The 21,786-nt window shown below is 56.0% G+C and overlaps 1 protein-coding gene across 1 annotated transcript; it reads right to left on the reverse strand.

The window, feature by feature from the left end:
* Positions 1-4,919: 4,919 nt before the first annotated feature.
* On the reverse strand, positions 4,920-19,100 carry SLC48A1 (solute carrier family 48 member 1). The gene is made up of 3 exons (XM_066985758.1): positions 18,906-19,100; positions 7,698-7,865; positions 4,920-7,021 (listed from the first exon to the last, which is right to left on the reverse strand). The coding sequence occupies exons 1-3, from the start codon at positions 19,042-19,044 to the stop codon at positions 6,885-6,887; spliced, it is 444 nt and encodes a 147-aa protein (XP_066841859.1). The 5' UTR covers positions 19,045-19,100; the 3' UTR covers positions 4,920-6,884.
* Positions 19,101-21,786: the final 2,686 nt, after the last annotated feature.

Consider the following 21,786-nt stretch of genomic DNA (forward strand, 5'->3'; position numbering starts at 1 on the left):
CAGATGCATTAAAAGATGAAGGCAACAAAAATGGAACCTGAACAGATGTAAACCTAGCACATGGAAATATAAAACCCTTCTTGACAAAGACTTCTTGCCACTTGCCATCTGGACCTCCCCTTTTCTCCAGCCCCCACCTCCCCCCCGGGGTGAAGCTGCCCCCAAACAGAGCTTGGCTGATCCTGTCCCACCAAGCAAACCTTCCCTGGGGTGAGAAACCAAAAATAAATAAATAAATAAATAAATAATTAAAAAAAGGATCATATTTGGAAAGGCATTGGTCTGGTGGGTTTTGGGGTGCAGGGGCTTCAGCTCAGCACTCTACTGCAAGCCAGCAGCGCCCAAAATCTGCTCGGCACATTCGGGCATCCCAAACCAGCCCCATCTCCCAGGCTAGGGAGATAAGGGAGAAATCTGTTCTTTTTGAGGGCGTTGGAGCCCTCAGCTTCGGGACCTAGCTGCCACTGCGTGCGATTTTTAATGTAATTATTCCCAGAACAAGCTCTCCCCCAGCAGGCCTTCAAAGCGCTGCGCTGTGCCAGGGGACCTGGCTCCCAGCCCCACCAGGCATGGGGTGAACAGGATCTGGCGGAGCATCTCGCGGGCCAGGCACTCACGAGAGGGGGGGGGAGAGCACCCAGAGCACCCCTTCCACTGCTCGCCTCCTGTTTTTTTGGGGCCATTTTCCTCTGCAATGATCATTCTAGTTCTTTTCTTTTTTTTTTTCACCACCTTCGTTTTTCTTTACTTTTTCATCCCTGGGTTAGCAGCGGTCCTCTGTGCACGGGGCTGCCTTGCACCATATGGGCTGTCCTAACAGTGGACCGGAGCCCCCCCAGCCAACGCCAACCACAGGGACCTCTGCAGGGCACCAGGACCGGCCGATAACTTTGGGGCAAATCCACATTTTGGCTCCTTTTGGCTGCACACTGCCATAAATATTGTCTCAAAGGCTCTTCCCAGATACTCAACTTCAACCCGGCAATTTTCAGCCTCTGTTTTTTTTTTTTTCTTCTGTTAAATATTGGAACCATATTGAACCATTTTACTCACTTGGTTGCTCTCCAAACTGAAAGATGTCCTAAAAATAACTATTCCCAGTTCTGTGTGTGATGCTCAGCATCCCCCCCTCAGACCGTGGCTGCCTCCCAGCTCCGTCTGCACTCCGGTTAGCTTACCCCGACACTAAATCAGCTCAGCTGGGGACTTTTAATCCCACTGCTAATTTTTACCAAAACCCACCTCTGCCTGCTGGCTCTCGAGAAGCACAGGCAGGACCACAAAAATCCCCTTGGAAGGAGGCTCGGGATGGCAGGACCTCGCGCTCCACTCCCCCAGCATCTTCATCGCTCTGCAGGAGCCCAGCCGAGCTCCATCAAACCTCTTGCACCGAAGCCTTTCCTCCATATGTGGCCAGGGAAGGGGGCACAGCACCTGTCTGCAGTGCACGGAGGATAAATTTTGGGAACAGCCCCTGGAGAGTCATCACCAGCGGCTGGATTGGAGATGGTGACGTGGAGAACCTGGCCAGGGCTCGTGTCCGTGAGTCCAGCATCCATATCCACGGTCACCCCAAATCACCCAGCACCATCTCGACCTACCGTGCCCAGGGCTACCCCATGCCTGGTGCTTCAGCACGCTGCTGTGGGGGCCTCATCCAGCCCTGCCCCAACCTCTCCTCTGTGTCCAGGGCCACCCCGTGCCCGCTACATCTCGCCCCAACCAGCACACGATGGCATCCAGCTCCCTCCTGCTCCCATCAGGACGTTGCGTGCAACGGCTGCCGTTATAAAAATGGTATTTGGGGGATTTTTTTTCTTTTTTTTATTAATTTTTTTTTTTTTTTTACAAGCAACAGCCAGTAAACAAAGAGCAAATATGTGCTGAGTCGGCTCCCTCCTCGCAGGGCGGGCCGGCCTCGCTGCTGCAAGGCTGGGGACCGCGCTCACAGCAAAGCGGGCGGTGGGGACAGTTGGCGCGGCATGGCACGGCACACTGCCACCAAGCCTGGCCAAAGTCCCCCCTTCTTGGCCGGGAGGACTTGTGGAAGTGGCCCACTTGTCCTTGCTCTGCTCCGTGCTGCCAGCAGGTCTCCACCTCCACACCCACGCATGGGTGCTCCAAGCACAGCTTCGGCTAAAAGGAGCAGGATGGGACCCAAGGTGGCCCTGTCAAGCCAAATGGGTGGACATCCCAAGGGAAATGGGAGGACTGGGCAGCCTCCCTGGGGACACTTTGGTCCCCCAGCCATCCTCCACCACTCCCAGTGCCGTGCTCCCAGCCCAGCCACGTTTGGGTCCCTCCACGGCCACCTCCAGGATGGCTGGAGACTTCTTTGTCCCAGCCACATGCCCTAGAGCTATGGGACACCCCTAAGGACAGCCCCAGAGCCCACGCAGAGGACTCACGCCCAATTTTTATGAACCCAGCTCACCCAGGGTGCCATCACCACCCAAAGGCACCCTTCCAAGGGCCAGGTCCAGCAGCTCCAGTGAGGCTCGGCCACGGAGGCCCCCGCGCCTGGCGGGGCTGCGGCGCTCAAACCCTTTGAAACGCCGCTTCCGGCCTCCCCACATCTTGAAAGCAGATTGCTAAAATGCAAAAAATCTGTTGTTTTCATTAATGCTGCTTTGAATATCTTCAAGCGCCGCTCAGGCAGGAAGACGGGATCAGGGCGGCGGACGTGGGCAAAGAGGGGACCCTCCCCACGTCGGCCGTGAGGGTGCTGGGACCTCAGAAAGGTGCTGGAGACCCACACCCAGAGGGTGCTGGAGGGCTGCAGGCAGAGCTGTGCTTCGTGGCAGGCTTCTTCCAACACCAAAAACCCTTTCCGAGGCACAAAACGCGTGCCGAGTTCGGCAGATGCTGCCCCGTTTCTGCAGGCTTCCTCGCGCAGCCAAGCGCCACGTGGTACGAACGCTGCTGCACCTCCAGTTAGGTGAAAAAACGGGGAATTTCATGAAAACGTCCTGTTGGGCGGTCAAGCCTGGTCTACCCTGAGAAAGGAGCTGGGGTCCCCAGGATTTTGGGGAGCCTGCAGGTAGGAAAGGGCTCTCATGCAAGGTGGGGGGGCTGGAGGGGTTGTTGTGGCCCTTTAGAGCCACACGAGCCCTTGCTCCCCTCGCATCCCAGCTCCCAAGGGCTGAGCCTGGAATTTGGGCTCAGGTGCTGCCCTGCCTGGTTCAGAGCAGGGGCTGGAAACCTTGCTGCAGGGGAGGAGAAGCTTTTTCCCATCCTGACTGGTGCAGCCCGACCCGTGTTTCGGAGGGCACCTGGATGCACTGAGCTGCAAATCCCAACCCGCGGCACAGGGGAGCCACCCAGGGGACACCGACCCCCCAGAAACCAAGCGAAGAGCCATCACCTCCTTGTCCTACCTGCCCTGGCTCTCGCAAGCAGCCTGGGAGCAGCTTCGTGGCCGGGAACCCACAGACAGGGGGATGGCAGGACACCACGCCGGGTGGGTACCAATGTCCCCGAGCATCCCTCTCGCTGCGACACCCGGCCACCCACTCAGCCCCATGACCGGACACAGGGGACAGGGCCCCGGGGAGGGCTCCGGTGCTGTCCCCGGCTGTGCTCTGAGCCCCCGGCACATCCCCATCCACGGCAGAGACTCGGTGGCTCCACAGCAGAACGAAACCAGCTGGGATTTCGGCACGAAGGAGCCGGGAGCGGTGCCAGGAGCGACCTCCCAGCGCAGGAGCAGCTCCCAGAGCCGCTCGTGAGACCCCAGCGAGGCACGAGCAAGCCCCAAAATCCCCCCCCCGGTGCATCTCATCGCCCCCCCAGACCCTCCTGGGGTGGGGACGTAGGTGAAAAAACGGGGACTTCTGCAGACCTCAGCTTGCAAGGGGCTTGGTCCCTGCCCAAAGGGGTCCAACCTGGCTGCAAGCTCCAAGGGGACCTCAGCCGGGCTGCCCTGGTGCTGCAGGACCCTGCTGCAGCCGGGGGGGTCCCAGCCCGCCCCCTCCGTGCTGAGCCACCGCTGCTCCCCATGGCCAAGCCGCTGCTGCCCTCCGCCGGCCGCTGCCCACCCTGCACCCATGGGTGCTGCCCTCCTGCTCCTAGTTCAGCCAGGACCCCCCCCCAGGCTGCTCCTGCTGGCGTGGCAGAGGGAAATAACCCCTCCTGCCCCCTGAGCAGACCCCTCACCTCTCACCCCAGAAGCCCCCAGCAAAGCTGCTTGGGGTCCCTTAGGGGAAGGCAGCCAGGGACGGGGCCGAGCCCAGCAAACTCGTTTCAGTTGTGGCTGGAGCTCCCCCGGCGCACCCAGCCGCAGGGCTTCAGCACTTGGACTCCTTCACTCAGGGAGAAAAATCTTCAAAGGGGAGATGATGTCCCAGCGCTTCCCAAATTTATTCCAAATGTTCTCATTATCACAGCCTCCCCCCAGCCAGGCGACAGAAAGCAGACGATGGGCATTATTTAGGTGGGGTTGCGCCCCTGAGCACAGGTTTGGGAATCTCACCTGGGGTTGCAGGGGTTCACAATCCGCTATTTTTACTATTTGTAAGACAACAAACCACCCCAGCGCATCCTTCGTGGGATCCCTCGGAGAGAAAAGCCCTCGGAGAGAAAATTCACCGCTCCAAAATAAAACCACACCTAAAAGGTGCAATTTGGGGATGGGAAAGACCGGGCATTAAGTTTTGGGAGGAAAGAAACAAAGAAACAAACAAAACAAAAAAAAACATATTAGGTATTGCTACGTGTGGATCTAGATGTTGAGGGTGCTGGTAAAGATGGGCAGGATGCAGTAAGAGTTAAAATTGCTGTGGTTCTGCATCACCCCAAAAAGCTAAGTGTTTTGTACAATTCCTGTCCTTCCCACGGAGCGACGCTGCTGCAGGCTACCACCGAGAGAGGGAAAGAGCCGGAATTTAACAACTTTATAGAAGAAATGCTACAGACACTGGTTTGGTGAGAAAGACGACTGTATTTCTGCTCTTACCGTGGTGTCGCACACGAGTTACACAGCGTAGCTTAGTACAAGGAGACACTGGGATACACGCAAACGAACCCCGCTGTGAATCACACCATCCCGCTGCAGGACCAAGTCTTACACCAAGCGTGCAAACGAAGCGTAAACGATGTAAAAATATATTATATATTTACATACACGATCTTTTAAAAAGCTGAGATGGAAGTATAAATTCCAGAGCTAAAACATGTCAGGGAGAAAACGGGGGGTGGGGGGGGGGTTAGATTCAGTGAGCTGTTTCGTAGGCAAATTTAGTGTCACAAAAATAAAGTTTAAAAAACCTCCGGGGTCAGCCGAGGGGACTTTTGGACGTGTGCCCGGGAAGGGAGCCCCGATGTGCTGCTGAGGGATGCCAGCGGCGCGCAGGCAGGAGGGCGCTGCAGCGTGGGGACACGGAGGGACAACGGTTTGCTGCGAGGCTTCCTGCCCGTAAGGATTTCTGCCTCCCGAGGACACCACGACACAGTTGTCAGAGCTGGGGCTTGCACCCGGACAGCAAACACGTGGGCAGAGTCGTGCTGGGGAAATTTAAGATGAGAGATGGCTCCTTGAAACTCCCTACCCTAAAACCTCTCGCAAACCCCGCATCGGTTCCGTGGCAGGGAAGCGAGCTCGGCTGCTCCATCTCCTGCCGGGCATGCTGGCAGCCCGACGTCAGCAGTACGGGAGATTTTAGGATTTAAAAGCCTGAGTATTAACCTCGTAAGCGCATTTCACGTACGCAGCCTTTTGTCGGGGTTTAGCAGCCTCCAGCAGGTCCCCCGGCAAGGCTGGCAACACCTCGCCTCGCGCATTGACCCGCTGTCCCTCGAGCTGGGTAAGCTGAGGATCTTCCCACCCAAAAAACTGGGGAATGCTATCCAGGTGATGTCAGCTGCTTCCAAAATGACCCCATCAGCTTAATTTAATTATTACGTGCTCGAACCTCTCGCCTTCCAAAGCAAAGCAGGGACCAGTGGCAGCACAGACGGTGCCTACATCGGGCACTCCTTTTGGAGGCTTGCTGGATACCTTTTTTATTTTTGAGGACCGCATCTCCTTTCCCTCTCTCATCCTGCTCTCCAATACAGGGAAGCCGAGCAAAGAAAAGGAAACACTGCTACCTACGGAAATACTTTTTTAGAAGAATCATATTCAGGTTTCTCCTGAGGTTCAGGTAAGCAAGCCCTTACCCAGCACACCTGCCACCCAAACACCTTATTCTGCTTCCTAGAAAATTTAGCATTAAATATTAAATTCCTTCTAGGTTAGCAGCCAGAATCAGCACTCTCCAGCTCTGACAGAGGCAGGGGATGACTGGCACTTCTCTGCTGCAGCCCCATCCCCTGGGGCTCTACACATCCTCCGGACTTTGTGTATTACTCCTACTACTAGTTGTAAAAGGAGAGTACTGGAAGATGTGTGCTACTGGCTGGAAGGTACCCAGGGACTCGCTACGAAGGAAGGCTCTCCCTTTGAGGTGCAGAGCAGTGCAAAAAGGACACGACTTCCACCCAGCAGGGTTTCTACGCACATCTGGGGCACCCACCTGGCAATTCCCTCGCAAGCACGAGGTGTCAGGGTGCTGCCCAGGGCTTTCTCCCCAAGTGCAAGCCCAAGGACTTGAGGGCAACGCAAAGAGTGGGTCTGGGCCTGCTGTGTGTAAGCAGATGGAGTCTTTCGACCCGCTACCAGACACAGGGACTCCCGGGAAAGTTACAGAAAGACTGGATTGACATCGTTAGCCAAACTTTAAATGGTTGAGTAAAAGCAATTAGGAAGAACCCCTACTGCAGACAGACAAACCAAGCAGCACTGGGTGAGTTCCTTCTCCGCCTCTTGTACATCTCTCGCACGTACCATGCCTTCGGGGGGGCAAATCAGACCTCCAGCACCTTCAGACGGGATTGAAGTCCAAGTGTTAGAAGTCACTGAGGATACTGATGTCTGCGAACTCGTTCCTGTACCGGTAGGCGTACAAACTGAGCAGGAAGGCCCATTTCAAGGAGATGAAGCTCCAGACGCACGACAGGTAGTAGCTTCTGGGATCAGTCAGGGCTAGGAGAGAAAAAGGATACAGGTGCATTTAAAGATCATTTTATTCCTTATACAGCCTGGCCAGAAGGAACCCACCTCAGTCCCAAACAAAAACACAGCCCCCCCTGCCCCCCAAGAAAAAAAGAAAAACAAAACACGATCCTTCTCCCTTTGATCTACTGCCAAGCAAACACTGGGAGGAATGACACGAGCCCTCATATGACACTTACACAGCTCCCAGGGACACAGCTTTACGTGCTGACTAAGCTTAGAAGGCATTTCGCCCTGCTGGCTTGTGTTTAGATTTCAAAGTCCTCGCCCACCTGCTTTATGAGCGCCGAAGCACGATGTTTAAGAGCACTCCCCTCAGCTGTCAGAGGAGTAAATTCCAGTTTCTACTGAAGACAGAGCTGGAAAACGGGGACTGCCTGCAGCACGGCTAGGTCTACCAGGGCAGCTCTCAGACATCAGCAGACGGGCACTGCCCCAGGGAGTGGTACCCGTCGGCCATAGGATCGCTCTCGTGTCATCAGGTCGTGACAGCAGAGACCTGAAACGCGTTCTGGCACCCTCCCCAAAAGTCTCATGGCACCTCTCAAGAGGTGCCAGGAGCCCTCCCAGCCTGTTCCTTCCAACCCAGCCCCAGTAACCCCAGCAGCGCCAGCCATCGCCCCCGGTACTGCTGCCAAGTACTTACACTGGTGCTTGGTGATGGCCAGAACGAGGAAGGTGCAGAACCCCACCACTGAGAGGGCTGAGAAGAGGATCCCGATGAAGAGGAAGAACCTCAGCCCTTTTAACCAGGTCCTCCAGTAATCCTGCACATACATCACATGCGTGATTAGGGCCCAGAGCGCCAGAACACCTGCTCGATCAGACAGCAAGGGGAATCAGTACCGTGCATCACACTGCGACACAGAAAGGTGTCGAATAAATACACATCCCAATAACCCCCCCCCAAAAAAATCACATAAAGTTAACGCTTCGTTGCCAGGGCCCTCATAAAAGGGGGGCAAGACGGCTGCCTCTGCGAGCATCGCCCGCCGCAAGCACCCCACGCCCCCTGCTTGGGCACAGGCTTTATGGTACGGGTCTGGATCCCAGGCTGGCGCAGAAAGGGCTTCGTTCATTGAATGGATTCCCCTAAACAATATTTTCATTTTCCTGTTCTGAACAGACCCATTTGAAAGGACCCCTGCATACACAGTGATATCTCGGGGGCCCTTCCAAGCCCTACAATTCTGATTTATTTACGTCTCCATGCAGCCTCCGGGACAGCAGCCGCAGCCGGCCACCTCCCGAGAACTAGCTCACCTCTTTACAAAAGCCAAGGAGCCCCTTTTACACGTAGGGACGACGAAGAGCACCCCACGACCACTCATTTCAGACACCCAAGGAAGATAACGCGGGAGCTGCTCTGCACCCAGCATTTCACACCACGTCTTTTAGCTCCAGCACATCTCCACTTAACCTCATGGGGCGTGCAGGCAGACAAATCCCCTCCAAGCACTTCAAGTGACCCAGAATTAGCAGCCACTCGGATCTGTATTACAGTCCGGATGCCTTGAAGGAAAACCCTTGTGGCAGAGGTGAAAATAGCCCAGCGCGGCTTTTTGCTGCCTCGCCACCAGTAACACCAAAGCCAGCAGCTTTCTCCGCTAGCCGACGCCAACGAGCACCATTTGCTACGCGGCCTGCATTTATTTGCAGAGCAAATTTACTCCTTATGCTAAAGGAGAAGGGTTGCCACGAGGTGGGGACAGGACGACGTGCTGCTGTGCCAATGGACAATTGCACAAGTGTACAAGGAACACGATCCAAAGCTCTCCCAAGCAAGATTAATTCAGGTTTTACCCAATTATCGCGAAGCCTTCCTGTTCCCTTTGCTGTTATCTGTGCTTTCAGAGAACTGTACAGCTATTTCTATTTTTTTTTTCCAATTTATTTGGAAATATTCTGGCAGCACCTTGAGAGTTTTAAACGCGTGGCCCAAGCCTTTAACTCACAAGCAAAGGAGCACCGGGGAACAAAACCCACACCATTGCTGCCAAGCTGGCCGGATTTTCAAAGGGCTGTGACATTTCTGTCGGCGTTTCTGAAAGCAAAGGGGTGCAGAAGTTCAGCTCCCAGCTGATATTTACATACAATTCCCACTTAGGGCAAAGCACGCTCGCGAAGTGCTTAAGGTGGACTAAATCTGGCTCCGCGCCCCTGGGGCTGGCCCAAAACGCCTGGGTTACACAACCAGACAAGTATCTGAGCACGTACGGGTCTTTGTTTTGTGTTTTAAGATCGGCACAGCTTCAATAGAAGCAGCAAAAGGCACTTCCAAGGGCTTAGGTGACCATTCCTGAACCACATTTCAACCCCTTGTCAGAGGGGAGGAAATGAGAGAGCAAAAGGCACGAAAGCCCCCAGGTACCGAGCACTTTCTGATGTAAAGAGAAAAGACACATACTTCCCTGATCTCATGCTTTAAAAAAATTGCCACCTTTTCACCAAATATGAAAGAAAAAAAATGAGACCGGGCACTTGGTGTACGAAAAGTCGGTCCAAATGCTTAAAGCCTGCCTGGTGCTCCTCACCGCGCAACCCCAGCGTCGTCCCCGATGAAGTCTCAGCGCTGAGGAGCAGGGCTGCAGCTCCTTAAATCCCACCCAGCCTGCAGGCTGGGCCCCTTTGCACCTCCGAACATTGCCTCCTTTTGGCAAAGACCTGGGTGGTGGCACCGCTGACACCCGAGCCTCCAGCGGTGCAGCGAGCTGGCTGCTGTTCCTCCTTTTTGCTGCCACCTCCTGTAGACGTCTTATTTTAAGGGCAGCAGCAGGGAGGAAGGAAAAAAGGGGGAAAAAAAAGGACAATAGCACTGCTAAAACACCAGGCTGCTTTACATGGTACCCTGTAATAACACAGATCTCCCTCTGCAGCTACCGCTCGGCATCAAAGGAAGCGAAACCCAACCTTGCCCACTACAAGATAAACATTTTCATATTAAGCACAGCCACAAGTCTTGCCGGAGCTCATTTGTTACTGGATACGGCCATTATGCACCAAGCTTCCTGAGGCTTAAAAGAGTGCTTGATGGCACGGAGGAAAACAACGGTGCAAAAGCTGATAGAGGGGCAGAGCCGTGGCACGGAGCCATGGGGCTTGCTGCTGAACACCCCTGGCTTACGGGTGGGCTGGTCTCGGGGCCACACGGACAAGGGGTATGTCGTAGGTGCACGGTAGACGATGCCGAACATTCACAAAGATCGGCTCCAGGCTGGGCAGGAGAACCCTGGTGATGTTTTTTTGCCTCTTCAGTGCCTCAGGGTGATGCCAAGTGGGTAAGAACACCCTCCACGGTGGCCCAGAAGAAGAAAAAAAGGCGGATGACGGAGCAGAAAAGACAACTTTTCACTAGGGGCACTCGGGATTTTGCTGCTGTGGCTCTCCCCGAGGCAGCACGGATGCTGCTTTGCCACGACCGAGCTGGCAGGAGGCGTTTTGGAGCTCTGCAGACGACCGTAATTGCGCTGGCAATGCCTTTCGGAAAGCCTGCCACGGGATTCGGTGGAAAAGCCCAGCGCTCAGCTTGCTGATCAACCACTTCCTTGACTTCATATTACCTTTAAGCTCGTGCTCTAGCGAGTTCAACCCACATTTAAAAAAAAAAAAAAAAAGGGGGAACTCTGGCTTTATGATTAGCAAAAACAAGCCGCTTCCCCACCGGCGCTTTCAGATGACTTGGCACAATTTATCTGAAGTGCTGAGTCAAGCTGCTCGTGTTTCCACGCCAAAAAAGCCTCTAACGCCCCAAAAGCTCTCGTGGCAAGAACAGAAGGAGCACATGAGCATCACCAGATCCCCCCGCCAAGCCTGCCCCTGCCTCTTCCCCAGCCCTAAAGCCTGACACAGCGCTCGGAAGGAAGCCGCGGGGCAAACCTCAGCAGTGAGTCCGTAACTGTGACGAGGCAAAAAACACAGCTCCTCCACGTGCAGAGCCGGGTCACAGGGCCGACAGGCACAGGGAACCCTTTTACCCACAAAACGTCAGCAAAATGTTCGTTACCCCATGAAACGGGGGGGAGCGGAGTCCTCGCCAGCTCCGGCTGCGCGACGCCTGCCTCTCCCCTGCACCCCTAAAACACCCCCAAGTCCTTCAGCGAGGCTATGGAGCTTGCAGAGCAGCAGGGTTTGGTGGTGGTTTTTTTTCCTAAAAGGGCAGAAAAGCGCTCCAACAAGTTAAATCAGCCGGCAGAGCCGCCTCAAGAAGCATCCACAGCGGCAGAGGAAACGTGCACGTGCTCAGACACAGGCAGGAGAAATGAGAGCAGGACTCACGTCCTGAAACCCCCCCGAGAGCAGGGGCCTGCAGGTTTAACACAAACCCCTCAGCTGGATGTAGGCAGCGGAACAACAGCTAACTCATTCAGCTGTGCAGCTTCAAAAAAAAAAAACACATTTTAATAAGGTTTTTTACTGGAATAGGAATAAAAGTCACGCCATTTAAAGTCTGCAACGATTAACTGCAGGACCTTCTGCATTCAGACCTTCTTTCTCACCTCAAGCTCCCCCCAATCCTCTCCACATCCACACCTGTATTTTCGGATTGCATTTTGCATTCGCTGAGAAGCAGACCCAGAAGCTGCAGACGCAGCCCTGGAGCTGCAGTGACATCACCTGCTGGAAATAACATCAAAAACTCTGCCCCCTTTTCAGGGAAGCGTTTTGGCTGGGTGGATTTACTCCAAGCTGGAACGGCCCTAAAACGAGAGGCACTAAACAAAACACAATCGAGGGATTTCCGACATAAAGAGCAGCGGGAAAGTTGTTACCTTTAAACCAAAAAAAACTAATTACCCAAAGTACACAAAGCTCCAGGAAAAGGAAGCTGGCCCATCAAACAACCACGAGAACATCTGAAACAACAGCGACAGGGGCAGTTGTTTTTTCTTTAAAGCCTTGTCAATATAGCTGATAGCTGCTGTTTAATTCATTTTTGAAGTATAAAAACCTACGGCATACTGGGAACACATTTAAATAAATCCTAAAAGGCAAGTCCCAAAGCCGGATCGAGCTCAGCCTGTAGGCAGGTGCAGAAAAACACGAAAATCCAAATATTTTGGTAAACCAACCGACAGGCTGGCGTGCTTCGGCTGAAGTGGAACCAAACTTTTGCTTTCTCCCAGCATAAACCCAAAAACCTGCGAGCAAACAGAGGCCTCCTCAGAGCCCTGCTCGTCACGGACAGCAATTTTGGTCCCTGCAAAAAAAAAAACAAGTCGCATTGTTTGGCAGGGGAAAAAGCAGCGCAGCCGCCTTCCCGGAGCTCAGAGCGGCCAGAGGCCACGCGTGTCAGGCCACGTCTGCACGCCGTGCTGGGACGCGGTGTCCGACACTAAGGGGTGGTACAGATTCGAGGAAAAAAAAAAAAAAAAAAGCCAACAAATGTGCGAGCGAGGCCAAGAAGCCAAGCAGGCGCGCACACACAGGAGCTATTCTGCGAGCGGCGCTCTCCTGCCAGCTGCCTGAAGCCCCAGGCGCGCGTCGACGATGGGAGAAAGCTGACGGCGAGCAAAACGAGAATAAAAACATAAAAATGAAAAGCATTAAAAACCACTTGCATGGTGCTGGAAGAGAGGGAGTCTACGGTGAGCAGCAAGAAGAATTTTTTCAAAGCCTCCCGTCATTGTCCACCTGCACAACCTCCTTTTACACGCTCTGCTACTCTAGCAGCACCAGTTTAAGCTCATTTTTCCCATTTTTAAGTTGCAGAAACTTTGCCTTCGCTGGTTGATTCCCAGAAAGGGTAAAACGCTCTCTTCCGCGAGTCCAAGCCAAGCCAGCTCAGCGTCAGCTGTTTTTGGAAGAGGTTAAAAACGGGTTTTCTCTAAGCAGCAATTCTGCCAAAATAGCTAAGGATCAACAGTGAAATATTTAAGGAAAACAGCTCTCGAAGGAAGGGAGTCTTTGGAGTATTCTAGTGAAAAGCCCTCGGTAAAATCTCCCTCTGGGCACGTGCAATCGAGTGCTTTGCTATTTATTCCGGGACGTTTCGGTTCGGAGGAAAGCAGATTGGGCTGCACGGGCGCAAGAATTAAAAAAAAGGGGATTTTGAAATAAAATTTCAGCTGCTTGCTCGGCACCGGGCTGGCCGGAGCAGCCGTTCTGAGAAGCAGGAAATGGAAGATGTACAGATTTCAGATGCTTTGTGCCTCTGCCATTCACGCTGAAGACGAAACCAGCATCACATTTTCCACTTAGGAAGGATTCGGTTCTCCCCTCGCAATTTAGTAAGGTCATAACGAAGCACAAGCCTTGTGCCTTTGTGTTTTCTTTCAGTGTGCTTTTCCCCGCTTTTTGCCATTGCTTAAGGCGAAGGAATAAAGCAGGCACGAGGCAAAACTTAACGTTTTTCTTAGTATTTTGTATGCAAATCCAAGCACTCGAAAATGCTTTATTCCTGCACTGCATTTTTACGTGCTATTCCAGCCCTGGAGAGGGACCGAGCCAATCTGCCCGAATTTCCCTGCGATATGCACGTTAGATCAGCTATCAGTGCCTTCAGAGAATCGTAGCTTTTGTACGCAATGGGTACTGTGAACAGCCTAAGCTAGCTTCTACTACTTTCACTTATCAGATATTTTTAAAGTTTCAAGTGTCTGGAAAGTACGTTTTGTGTTTCATCTTCTTTGCAGCTGCTTTAATATCTGGTCCACATTATGTTCTCAAAGCACAAGCTCTCTGTTTTGCCAGAAATATCTGAGCAGCTTGGAAACAGCCAATAAAGTCTCTTTGGAGTGGAAAAAAACCCTCTTTTTCTATTCAATTTAAAGAGAGAAGATACATACACAAGAACATTAAAAGCCACTCAGGAAAGGGCTGGATACATCCTGAAAACATTTAATTGCTTTCTTCTCTTTTAAATTGCCTCTGGCTGAACGAAAACATCAGAGTTTCTTAGAGATTCATGGCTTACTTCAAAAAAAAAAATTAATTTAAGGCGGTGAGGGGGGGGGAAGGTCAAACACACAAACAAGCACTAAATTACAAAAGCCACCGTGACTAGCTCGAAATGAAATGGCAAACCACCGAGACAGCCAGCACTAACTCAGGGATGACTTTCTGGGTCCTGCGATCGGTCTGTTGAGTTGCTGTCCCTGGGGTTATCGGAAACCCTCGGCTGGGTGTAGAACAAGGGGCTGACAGGCGAGGTCTGCATCTGATTGAAGAGGATGCGAAAATTCCCAAGCATGCACGCCTGGAGGCAGAGCTGAGGTTCGGAGGATCAGCGAGTTGATTTTACCTGGCACCGTGGCAGGAGGGGATTGGGGGGGGGGTTATTATCACGAAAGCCAACCGGAAAGACTGGAAAGGGGGTTGCTCAGCATCTGAAATTGCACGCTTCCAGTTTCATAACTAGAGGTAATTGAAGGCTCTGGTTACAGACTCAGCAGAATCCGACCGCCTGCCCCTCCGCAGAGCTTGCGTTCTGCAACTCGGGTTAAATGAATTTGAAGATCAGCTCAGATTCGAATGAATGCATCCAAGCAGGTGAAAGTTAACAAAACCAGTAGTGGGAGATGGATTTCAAAGGAAAACACAGTAGGAAAGGTTCTCTGGAAGATAAGGAAAAGATAAATAAACCGATTACAAAGACACGGGTTCCTAATGATAGAGGTATCAGCAAGGCTTCTTACAGAGATTAAAACAGAGACAAAAACAGCATAGGAGAGAGGAAGCACACAGATAAACATCCTAAAAAACACGCCCCTGATAAAACCAAATGCACATCAGCAAAAGTTTCAGCAGGCTGCAGTCCAACGCGGGCAAGAGAGGAGCAACGACAAACACACCAGAAGTGATGGGAAAACCAGAAAGATAGCTAAAACTAGATAAGCACGTACGAGCACACTCGCAGAGAAGGCTGGCAGGAGAAGCCTTGGCTTAATCAGAGTTAATTAGCAGCTTTTGCAAAACTGCCAACTACGCCAGCCTAAACAATTCCCCCCCCAGAAAGTGTCAGCGCTCCCAGCCACAACAGCCGGACCCGCAGCTCACGCAGGTGCTCGGATCGCTTTTGGAAGCTCCTGAACAAAAAAAGGCACGTGTTGACCCAAAAAAACAAAAGCCTGTGGCGAAGACAGCAACCCCAAAGAGCGCACAAGGACACCTCCAGCAGGATTTTTTGCTTTCCCCGTGACACCGGCAGCACCCACGCACCGCATTTGAGCCGTGCCGGGGGGATTAGGGGAGAAGCCGTCCTTCTGCCTGTGTTAAAAGAAAGTTGCAACAGGGTTTTTTGGAGACTAAAGGGCACACAGCAGTGCCTGACAATGAACGTTGCAGTGTCTGCACAGCGGAAAGTTTCAGCCGCTCGCCCACTTCCTTTCCTGCCATTCTCTGCCAGTGGAAATAAGAGCCAGTTAGCGTGCGACAACAAAAAAAAAAGGTGGTTTAATGCAGTATGCCAAAAACAAACAGAGTGAAATACCTGAAACTGAATGACCCGTGGCGTCTAAACACAAGGCCAACCTCCTACACACAGTGATTTTTTTCGTAGAACAAACTTAATTCAGCAAGCAGCCTTAGCTTCAGTGCACGGCAAAAAAAAAAAGCAGCGATTCTTTTTTTAGAGAAAAAAACCCCTCCACAAGTGACTGAGCACCCGCTTAGCCCTACCCATGAGCTACGTGAAATGTCTGCCCGCGAAGGCTGGCACAACTTGACTTGAGCGCCTGTCTGGCAGCAGAACTAGTTTCAAAGGTCCTTCCCGTACACGAGCGGTTCTATCCCTGCTCGATCCCGGCCCCTGAGCTGTTTGCAGGACAGCACGCTATATATGATCAGCTCGGGAGCATAAAGGAAAAATCTCATCTCAGAAGCCTGGAGCCCATTTCGCCTATTGAAACACTGAGAGCGAAGCAGAAGGGCAGGGAAAAGCAGCCAAGAGTGTAGGATGGCAGGAACCTCTTAAATCAGCTTTGTCATAACGCCGAAAGACGCTGAAAGCCTTTCTGATTATTTCTTAATGCGTTTCTGAGGCTTTGTTGATCCTGCTGGGACTCTGCCTGTGGACATTCCACAGATGTTTGCGAGCCTACAAATTCACGGAGTGCAGCCTCGCAAATGACCATTCTTTTAATCTCGCTTACCTTGATCCCCTGTTCCCTTAACTAGCTCGAATTACTGGTGACTAGCCAGCACACAAACCTCCTCCTCCTCCTCCCAGCAGGCAATAAGCTAAATAACTTCAGCACTGTCAGTGCAGGATGGTTTCTCCCTCTGCTTTCTCACCAGCTTCCTTCTGGAACGCAGGCTCCAGAAATTCCTCTGCGAACACAAAATAACAGGCACTGGCAGCGTAAAATAGCACTTGTTATTTCCTCGTGCGTTTCTGGGGTACTACGACGCCCCAGCTTCCATCCCACCACCTAGTAAAGCAAGATGAGCGTGGCGGGGCCGCCCTGCTTCATTCCAGCTCCAGCTAGAATTAAAGATTTTTGGAGGAACAGCAAGAAGAGGGCGAGGGAGCGGAGGGAATCAGCTGAATGGCAAACCTAGCGCAGCCCTGGGCATCACAGCTGAGCTGACAGCGGGGCAAACACCGAGGCGTTCACAGCAGCGTTGGCATCACTCGTGTGCGAGAAGAAATCCAGATTCTTTACCTTTTTTTAGGGGTTAACTTCCTTTAAACTTTAAAGGGTTTAACTTCCCTTTCTGCTCTTCCTCCAGGTGGTTGCTCGCATTCAGCCACACAAAACCCCTGAGCTGCTGAGCTGGTAAATGGAGGGACGACTGCGATCTGCTCCAACCCAACCACTAACTGAAAATATATAATTTAAGCAAGATATTTACGCATCTGAATCCCACTGATTTCAGTGGGCATGAAGATGCGTTTTTACAGCCTGTGGCCTGTCCGGAAAGCAGCTCAAACGCCTGTTTCGGAGCACCCGGCCCAGATGCTTTCAGTGGGTACAAACCTCAGGAAGCTGGCGATTTGGGTTTCCTTTCCTGAAAACACAGAGCACGCGTAAATGCTGCTTTCCAGGCCAAAATTTCACTAGGAAAGCCAACGAAACTTGAAGTTCTGAAGTTTAAAATAAAACCCTCTTTTCGGTTAGAAGGTCGGACGGCACCAGGGGCTCCCTGCTCACAGGTGCTGCCAGCGTGGCCCACAAAACGCCGCTTGGCTTCCCCAGCTGCAAACGCAGCCAGACACCGGTCCCCAGTCCCGAGCAGCCCCAAATGCCCTTGGGGGAGGCCGGGAGAAGCCTCCAAGCCCCCACCCGAGCCCCGAAGCCCCCCGGTGGCTGTCACAAGCAGCTTCCCACCACGGAAGGGCCCCCCGAGGATCCCCGAGTCCAGCTCCTGGCTGCAGACCCCGAACCCAAACCACGTTTCCGAGAGCGCTGGGACAAGGATCCCCCAACTCCGGGGCTGCGACCAGGTCCCTGGGGAGCCCGTCCCAGCGCCGAGCACCTCTGGGTGCAGAACTTCCCCTGGATCTCCCCTGTCACAGCCCTGGGCCCCAGCACCACGGCCCCAGCACCACGGCCCCAGCACCACGGGCCTCAGCACCACGGGCCCCACGGGCCCCAGCACCCCGGGCCCCAGCACCACGGCCTCAGCACCACGGGCCCAGCACCCCGGGCCCAGCACCCCGGGCCCAGCACCACGGCCTCAGCACCACGGCCCCAGCACCACGGGCACCACGGCCTCAGCACCAGCACCACGGCCCCAGCACCACGGCCTCAGCACCACGGCCCCAGCACCACGGCCTCAGCACCACGGGCCCAGCACCACGGGCCCCAGCACCCCGGGCCTCAGCACCACGGCCCCAGCACCACGGGCCCAGCACCACGGGCCCAGCACCACGGGCCCCAGCACCACGGCCCCAGCACCACGGCCCCAGCACCACGGGCCCAGCACCACGGGCCCAGCACCACGGGCCCCAGCACCACGGCCCCAGCACCACGGCCCCAGCACCACGGGCCCAGCACCACGGCCTCAGCACCACGGGCCCAGCACCCCGGGCCCCAGCACCACGGGCCCCAGCACCACGGCCCCAGCACCACGGCCCCAGCACCACGGCCCCAGCACCACGGCCTCAGCACCACGGGCCCAGCACCACGGGCCCCAGCACCACGGGCCCCAGCACCACGGGCCCAGCACCACGGGCCCCACCACCACGGCCCCAGCACCACGGCCCCAGCACCACGGGCCCAGCACCACGGGCCCAGCACCACCGCCTCAGCACCACGGGCCCAGCACCACCGCCTCAGCACCACGGCCCCAGCACCACGGCCCCAGCACCATGGGCCCCAGCACCATGGGCCCCAGCACCACGGGCCTCAGCACCACGGGCCCCACGGGCCCCAGCACCCCGGGCCCCAGCACCACGGCCTCAGCACCACGGGCCCAGCACCCCGGGCCCAGCACCCCGGGCCCAGCACCACGGCCTCAGCACCACGGCCCCAGCACCACGGCCCCAGCACCACGGCCTCAGCACCACGGCCCCAGCACCACGGCCTCAGCACCACGACCTCAGCACCACCGCCTCAGCACCACCGCCTCAGCACCACGGCCCCAGCACCACGGGCCCCAGCACCCCGGGCCCAGCACCACGGCCCCAGCACCACGGCCCCAGCACCCCGGGCCCCAGCACCACGGGCCCAGCACCACGGGCCCAGCACCACGGCCCCAGCACCACGGGCCCAGCACCACGGGCCCAGCACCACGGGCCCAGCACCACGGGCACCACCCCAGCACCACGGGCCCAGCACCACGGCCTCAGCACCACGGCCCCAGCACCACGGGCCCCAGCACCCCGGGCCCAGCACCACGGACACGAACGGCTCCTGCCCGCCGCGATCTGCCCCCAGCCCCAGCCCCAGCCCCAGCCCCGGTGCCGGCGTACCGGAGAGCCCCCCCGCGGCGGCGGTGGCGGGCTGGCGGAAGGCGGGGGCCAGGCTCCAGGTGAAGAAGGCCGAGAGCCCCAGCACGCAGCCCGTGGCCGCGTAGGCCAGGCGCAGGGCGAGCGCCCGGCTCACCGCCATCGGAGCGCTGCGCCGCCGCAAGCCCCGCCCACCGCCAGGAAGCCCCGCCCACCGCCCACAGGCCCCGCCCACCTCCCGCAAGCCCCGCCCACCACCGCCCTTAAACCCAGTCTGCTCCACCACCAAGCCACGCCCATAACCCTCAAGCCCCGCCCACCACCCTCAAGCCCCGCCCACCGCCCGCAAGCCACGCCCATCACCCGCAAAGCCACGCCCACCACCCGCAAGCCACGCCCACCGCCCAGCCCCGTCCATCGCCGCCGTTCATTCACCCCCGTCTCCAAGTCCCGCCCCCGCCGCCGCCGGGCCACGCCCACCGCTAAGCCACGCCCACCGCCGTGGCTAAGCCACGCCCACCCGCAGTGCTCCCCCCGGCGGCCCGGAGGATTTGGGGGGGACATGGGGGGATGGGGGGGGGCATGGGGGTTATGGGGGGTGTGGGGTGCATGGGGACACGGGGGGGACATGGGGAAATGGGGGATTTTTAGGACACAAGGGGGGCATGGGGGTTGTATGGGATTTGGGGGCGTGGGGTCATGGGGGGGCACATGGGGGAGATGGGGGACATTGGGACACGAGGGGGGCATGGGGGTTATGGGGGGGCATGGGGGTATGGGGACGTGGGGGACATGGGGGCATGGAGGGGCACAGAGGACGTGGGGGGGTGTGGGGACATGGGGGACATGGGGACACGAAGGGGTACAGGGGACATAGGGGCCTGGGGATGTGAGGGCATGGGGGGGGTGAGGGCAAGGGGGGGGGGCGTGAGAGGAGCAGGGGCCTAGAGGGACATGGGGGACATGGGGACAAGGGGTGACACAGAGGCATGGGGCCACGTGGGGGGGACACAGAAAAAAAAACACGGAATGGTTTAAAAAAAATAGGTTTTTTTTTTCCAGCTTTTTCAGCTCGATTTCTGACTGCGGCTCGCCGGCCGCCGCTCCGGGGCGGCAGGGCCGGGTGCTCAGCCCGGCGCCCTGGAGCCTGTCGCGTGCTCCGCTCCAGCTCGTGATGCTTTTTCCTTAAATTTCCGTAAATTTAAGGCGATGTTTCCGGCTTGGCGCGGCCGCACGCCGAGGAGTCCCTGCTCTAGATGGCAGCAGCCTCCTTCCCTTTCGGGCCGAGGCACCCAAGCACCAATTCCCCTTCCCTCCCTCACCCCGCAGCGGGGTCTGGAAGCCCCCCACGGACGGGGCTGCCCCGCAGACCCACCGAGACCCTCTCCGAGTTCAACCACCACCAGGAGCCCGGCTCCATTTTCTCCCTGACCCCAAAAAGATGGTGGGAGGTGACCCCAAAGCTTCTCGCCCCTATAGGATGGACAAGCCCCGTTCCCCCAGCGTGTCCCCGTGGGAAGCACTCCGGGCTGTGACCCTCTTGGTGGCCGCCCCTAAATTCCCTCTGTTTCATCCGCCAGTGTCCCACGTGGGTGGCCCCAAACTGGACACGGTGCTGCGATGTGGTCTGATGAGCGCTGAGCAGAGAAGAAGACGAATTTCGTCCCTCCTGGGGCAGGACCTCGAGCGTGTCGTCCGCTCCCCGAGTCGGGTGTCACCTCCGGAGCCGATCACTTCATCCCTGTTGCCTCCTCGTGCTCACGGTGTGACACGGGACGGGTCCGGGACGGGTCCCCGTGGCGCTCCAGGTGCCACCGCCCTCCACCACCACGGGGCCACCAGCTCGGCCCGTTGCAGGGCGGGCGTTTCACCTTGCGAGGTGAAATAGTTTTGACGAATCACAGGACCACGAGGGTTGGAAAAGCCCTCCAAAATCACCGGGTCCAACCGTCCCCCTACCACCATCACCCACTGAACCCTGTCCCCAAGCACCACGTCCAACCTCTCCTTCAACACCCCCGGGGACGGTGACGCCACCACCACCCCGGGCAACCCGTCCCGACGCCTGACTGCTCTTTCTGAGAGTAAATTTCTCCTCATATCCACCCTACGAGATCCCATCCAGCGGGGAAAATTAATTATAGACGTTTGGAGGCTGTCGCGGGAGGCACAGCCCTCGCAGGGACGGATCGGAGATGTGGCCCTGCCACCTGCGCACGGCCACGTGGCAAAAGCAAACAAGGAAGGTTTAAGCCATGGGATTACAGAAATGCACGTGCTCGAGGCTGTTCGGCACCGAAACGTGCCCTGAGGCTGCGCAGCGGTGCGGTGCCGCCGGGAAGCAAGGGGAGGACGTGGAGGAGCCTTGTTTTCGGGTGGTGCCCACCGTGGAAAGGCCGGTGCCCATCGGGAAGGCCGATGCTCATCGCGAGACGTGGCTGAGGCTTCGGCTCGGTTCAAAATCAGAAAGAAAAAAAAAACAAAAATATTTCCGCAGCGTGACCGAGCCACGAAGCCTTACCAAATCCCTGGCCGAAGAATGGGAAAATCGGAACGCCGAGCTCGCTGGGCAAGCGGAGAAATGGGGAGCACCCCTCGTCCCGTGCGCCCCTCGTGCCGGAGACGCCGAGCGCACGTCGGCCACGCGCCGGTGGAAGCGCTGCAGGATGGTCCTGGTGTGTGCTTGGGTTCGGCAGCGAAAATCTCAGCCTCACGCACCCCAGGGCTGAGCACAGCCCTCGGAGGACATTAATAAAACGTCGTGTGCCCTTGGGACTGATGGCTGCAGAGACCTGCTCGACCTTGGGGGTGGATGTGCTGTTAGTGCTTTTTTTTTTTTTTTTAGCAGTTAAACCCTGGAAGGAGCCCAGAAACCTGCAAAAAATAAAAATAAAAAACCAACACC

This window comes from Anser cygnoides, chromosome 32, assembly GCF_040182565.1.
Source record: "Anser cygnoides isolate HZ-2024a breed goose chromosome 32, Taihu_goose_T2T_genome, whole genome shotgun sequence".
Classification (NCBI taxonomy): domain Eukaryota; kingdom Metazoa; phylum Chordata; class Aves; order Anseriformes; family Anatidae; genus Anser; species Anser cygnoides.

Bases quoted from the DNA above. Each gene is read 5' to 3' on its own strand.
- SLC48A1 (XM_066985758.1), bottom strand. From the start codon at position 19,044: ATGGCGGTGAGCCGGGCGCTCGCCCTGCGCCTGGCCTACGCGGCCACG. The intron at 7,866-18,905 runs GTACGCCGGCAC...CTGATCGAGCAG, and splicing joins CGCCGCGGGGGGGCTCTCCG to GTGTTCTGGCGCTCTGGGCC. The intron at 7,022-7,697 runs GTAAGTACTTGG...TTTCTCTCCTAG, and splicing joins GGCCATCACCAAGCACCAGT to CCCTGACTGATCCCAGAAGC.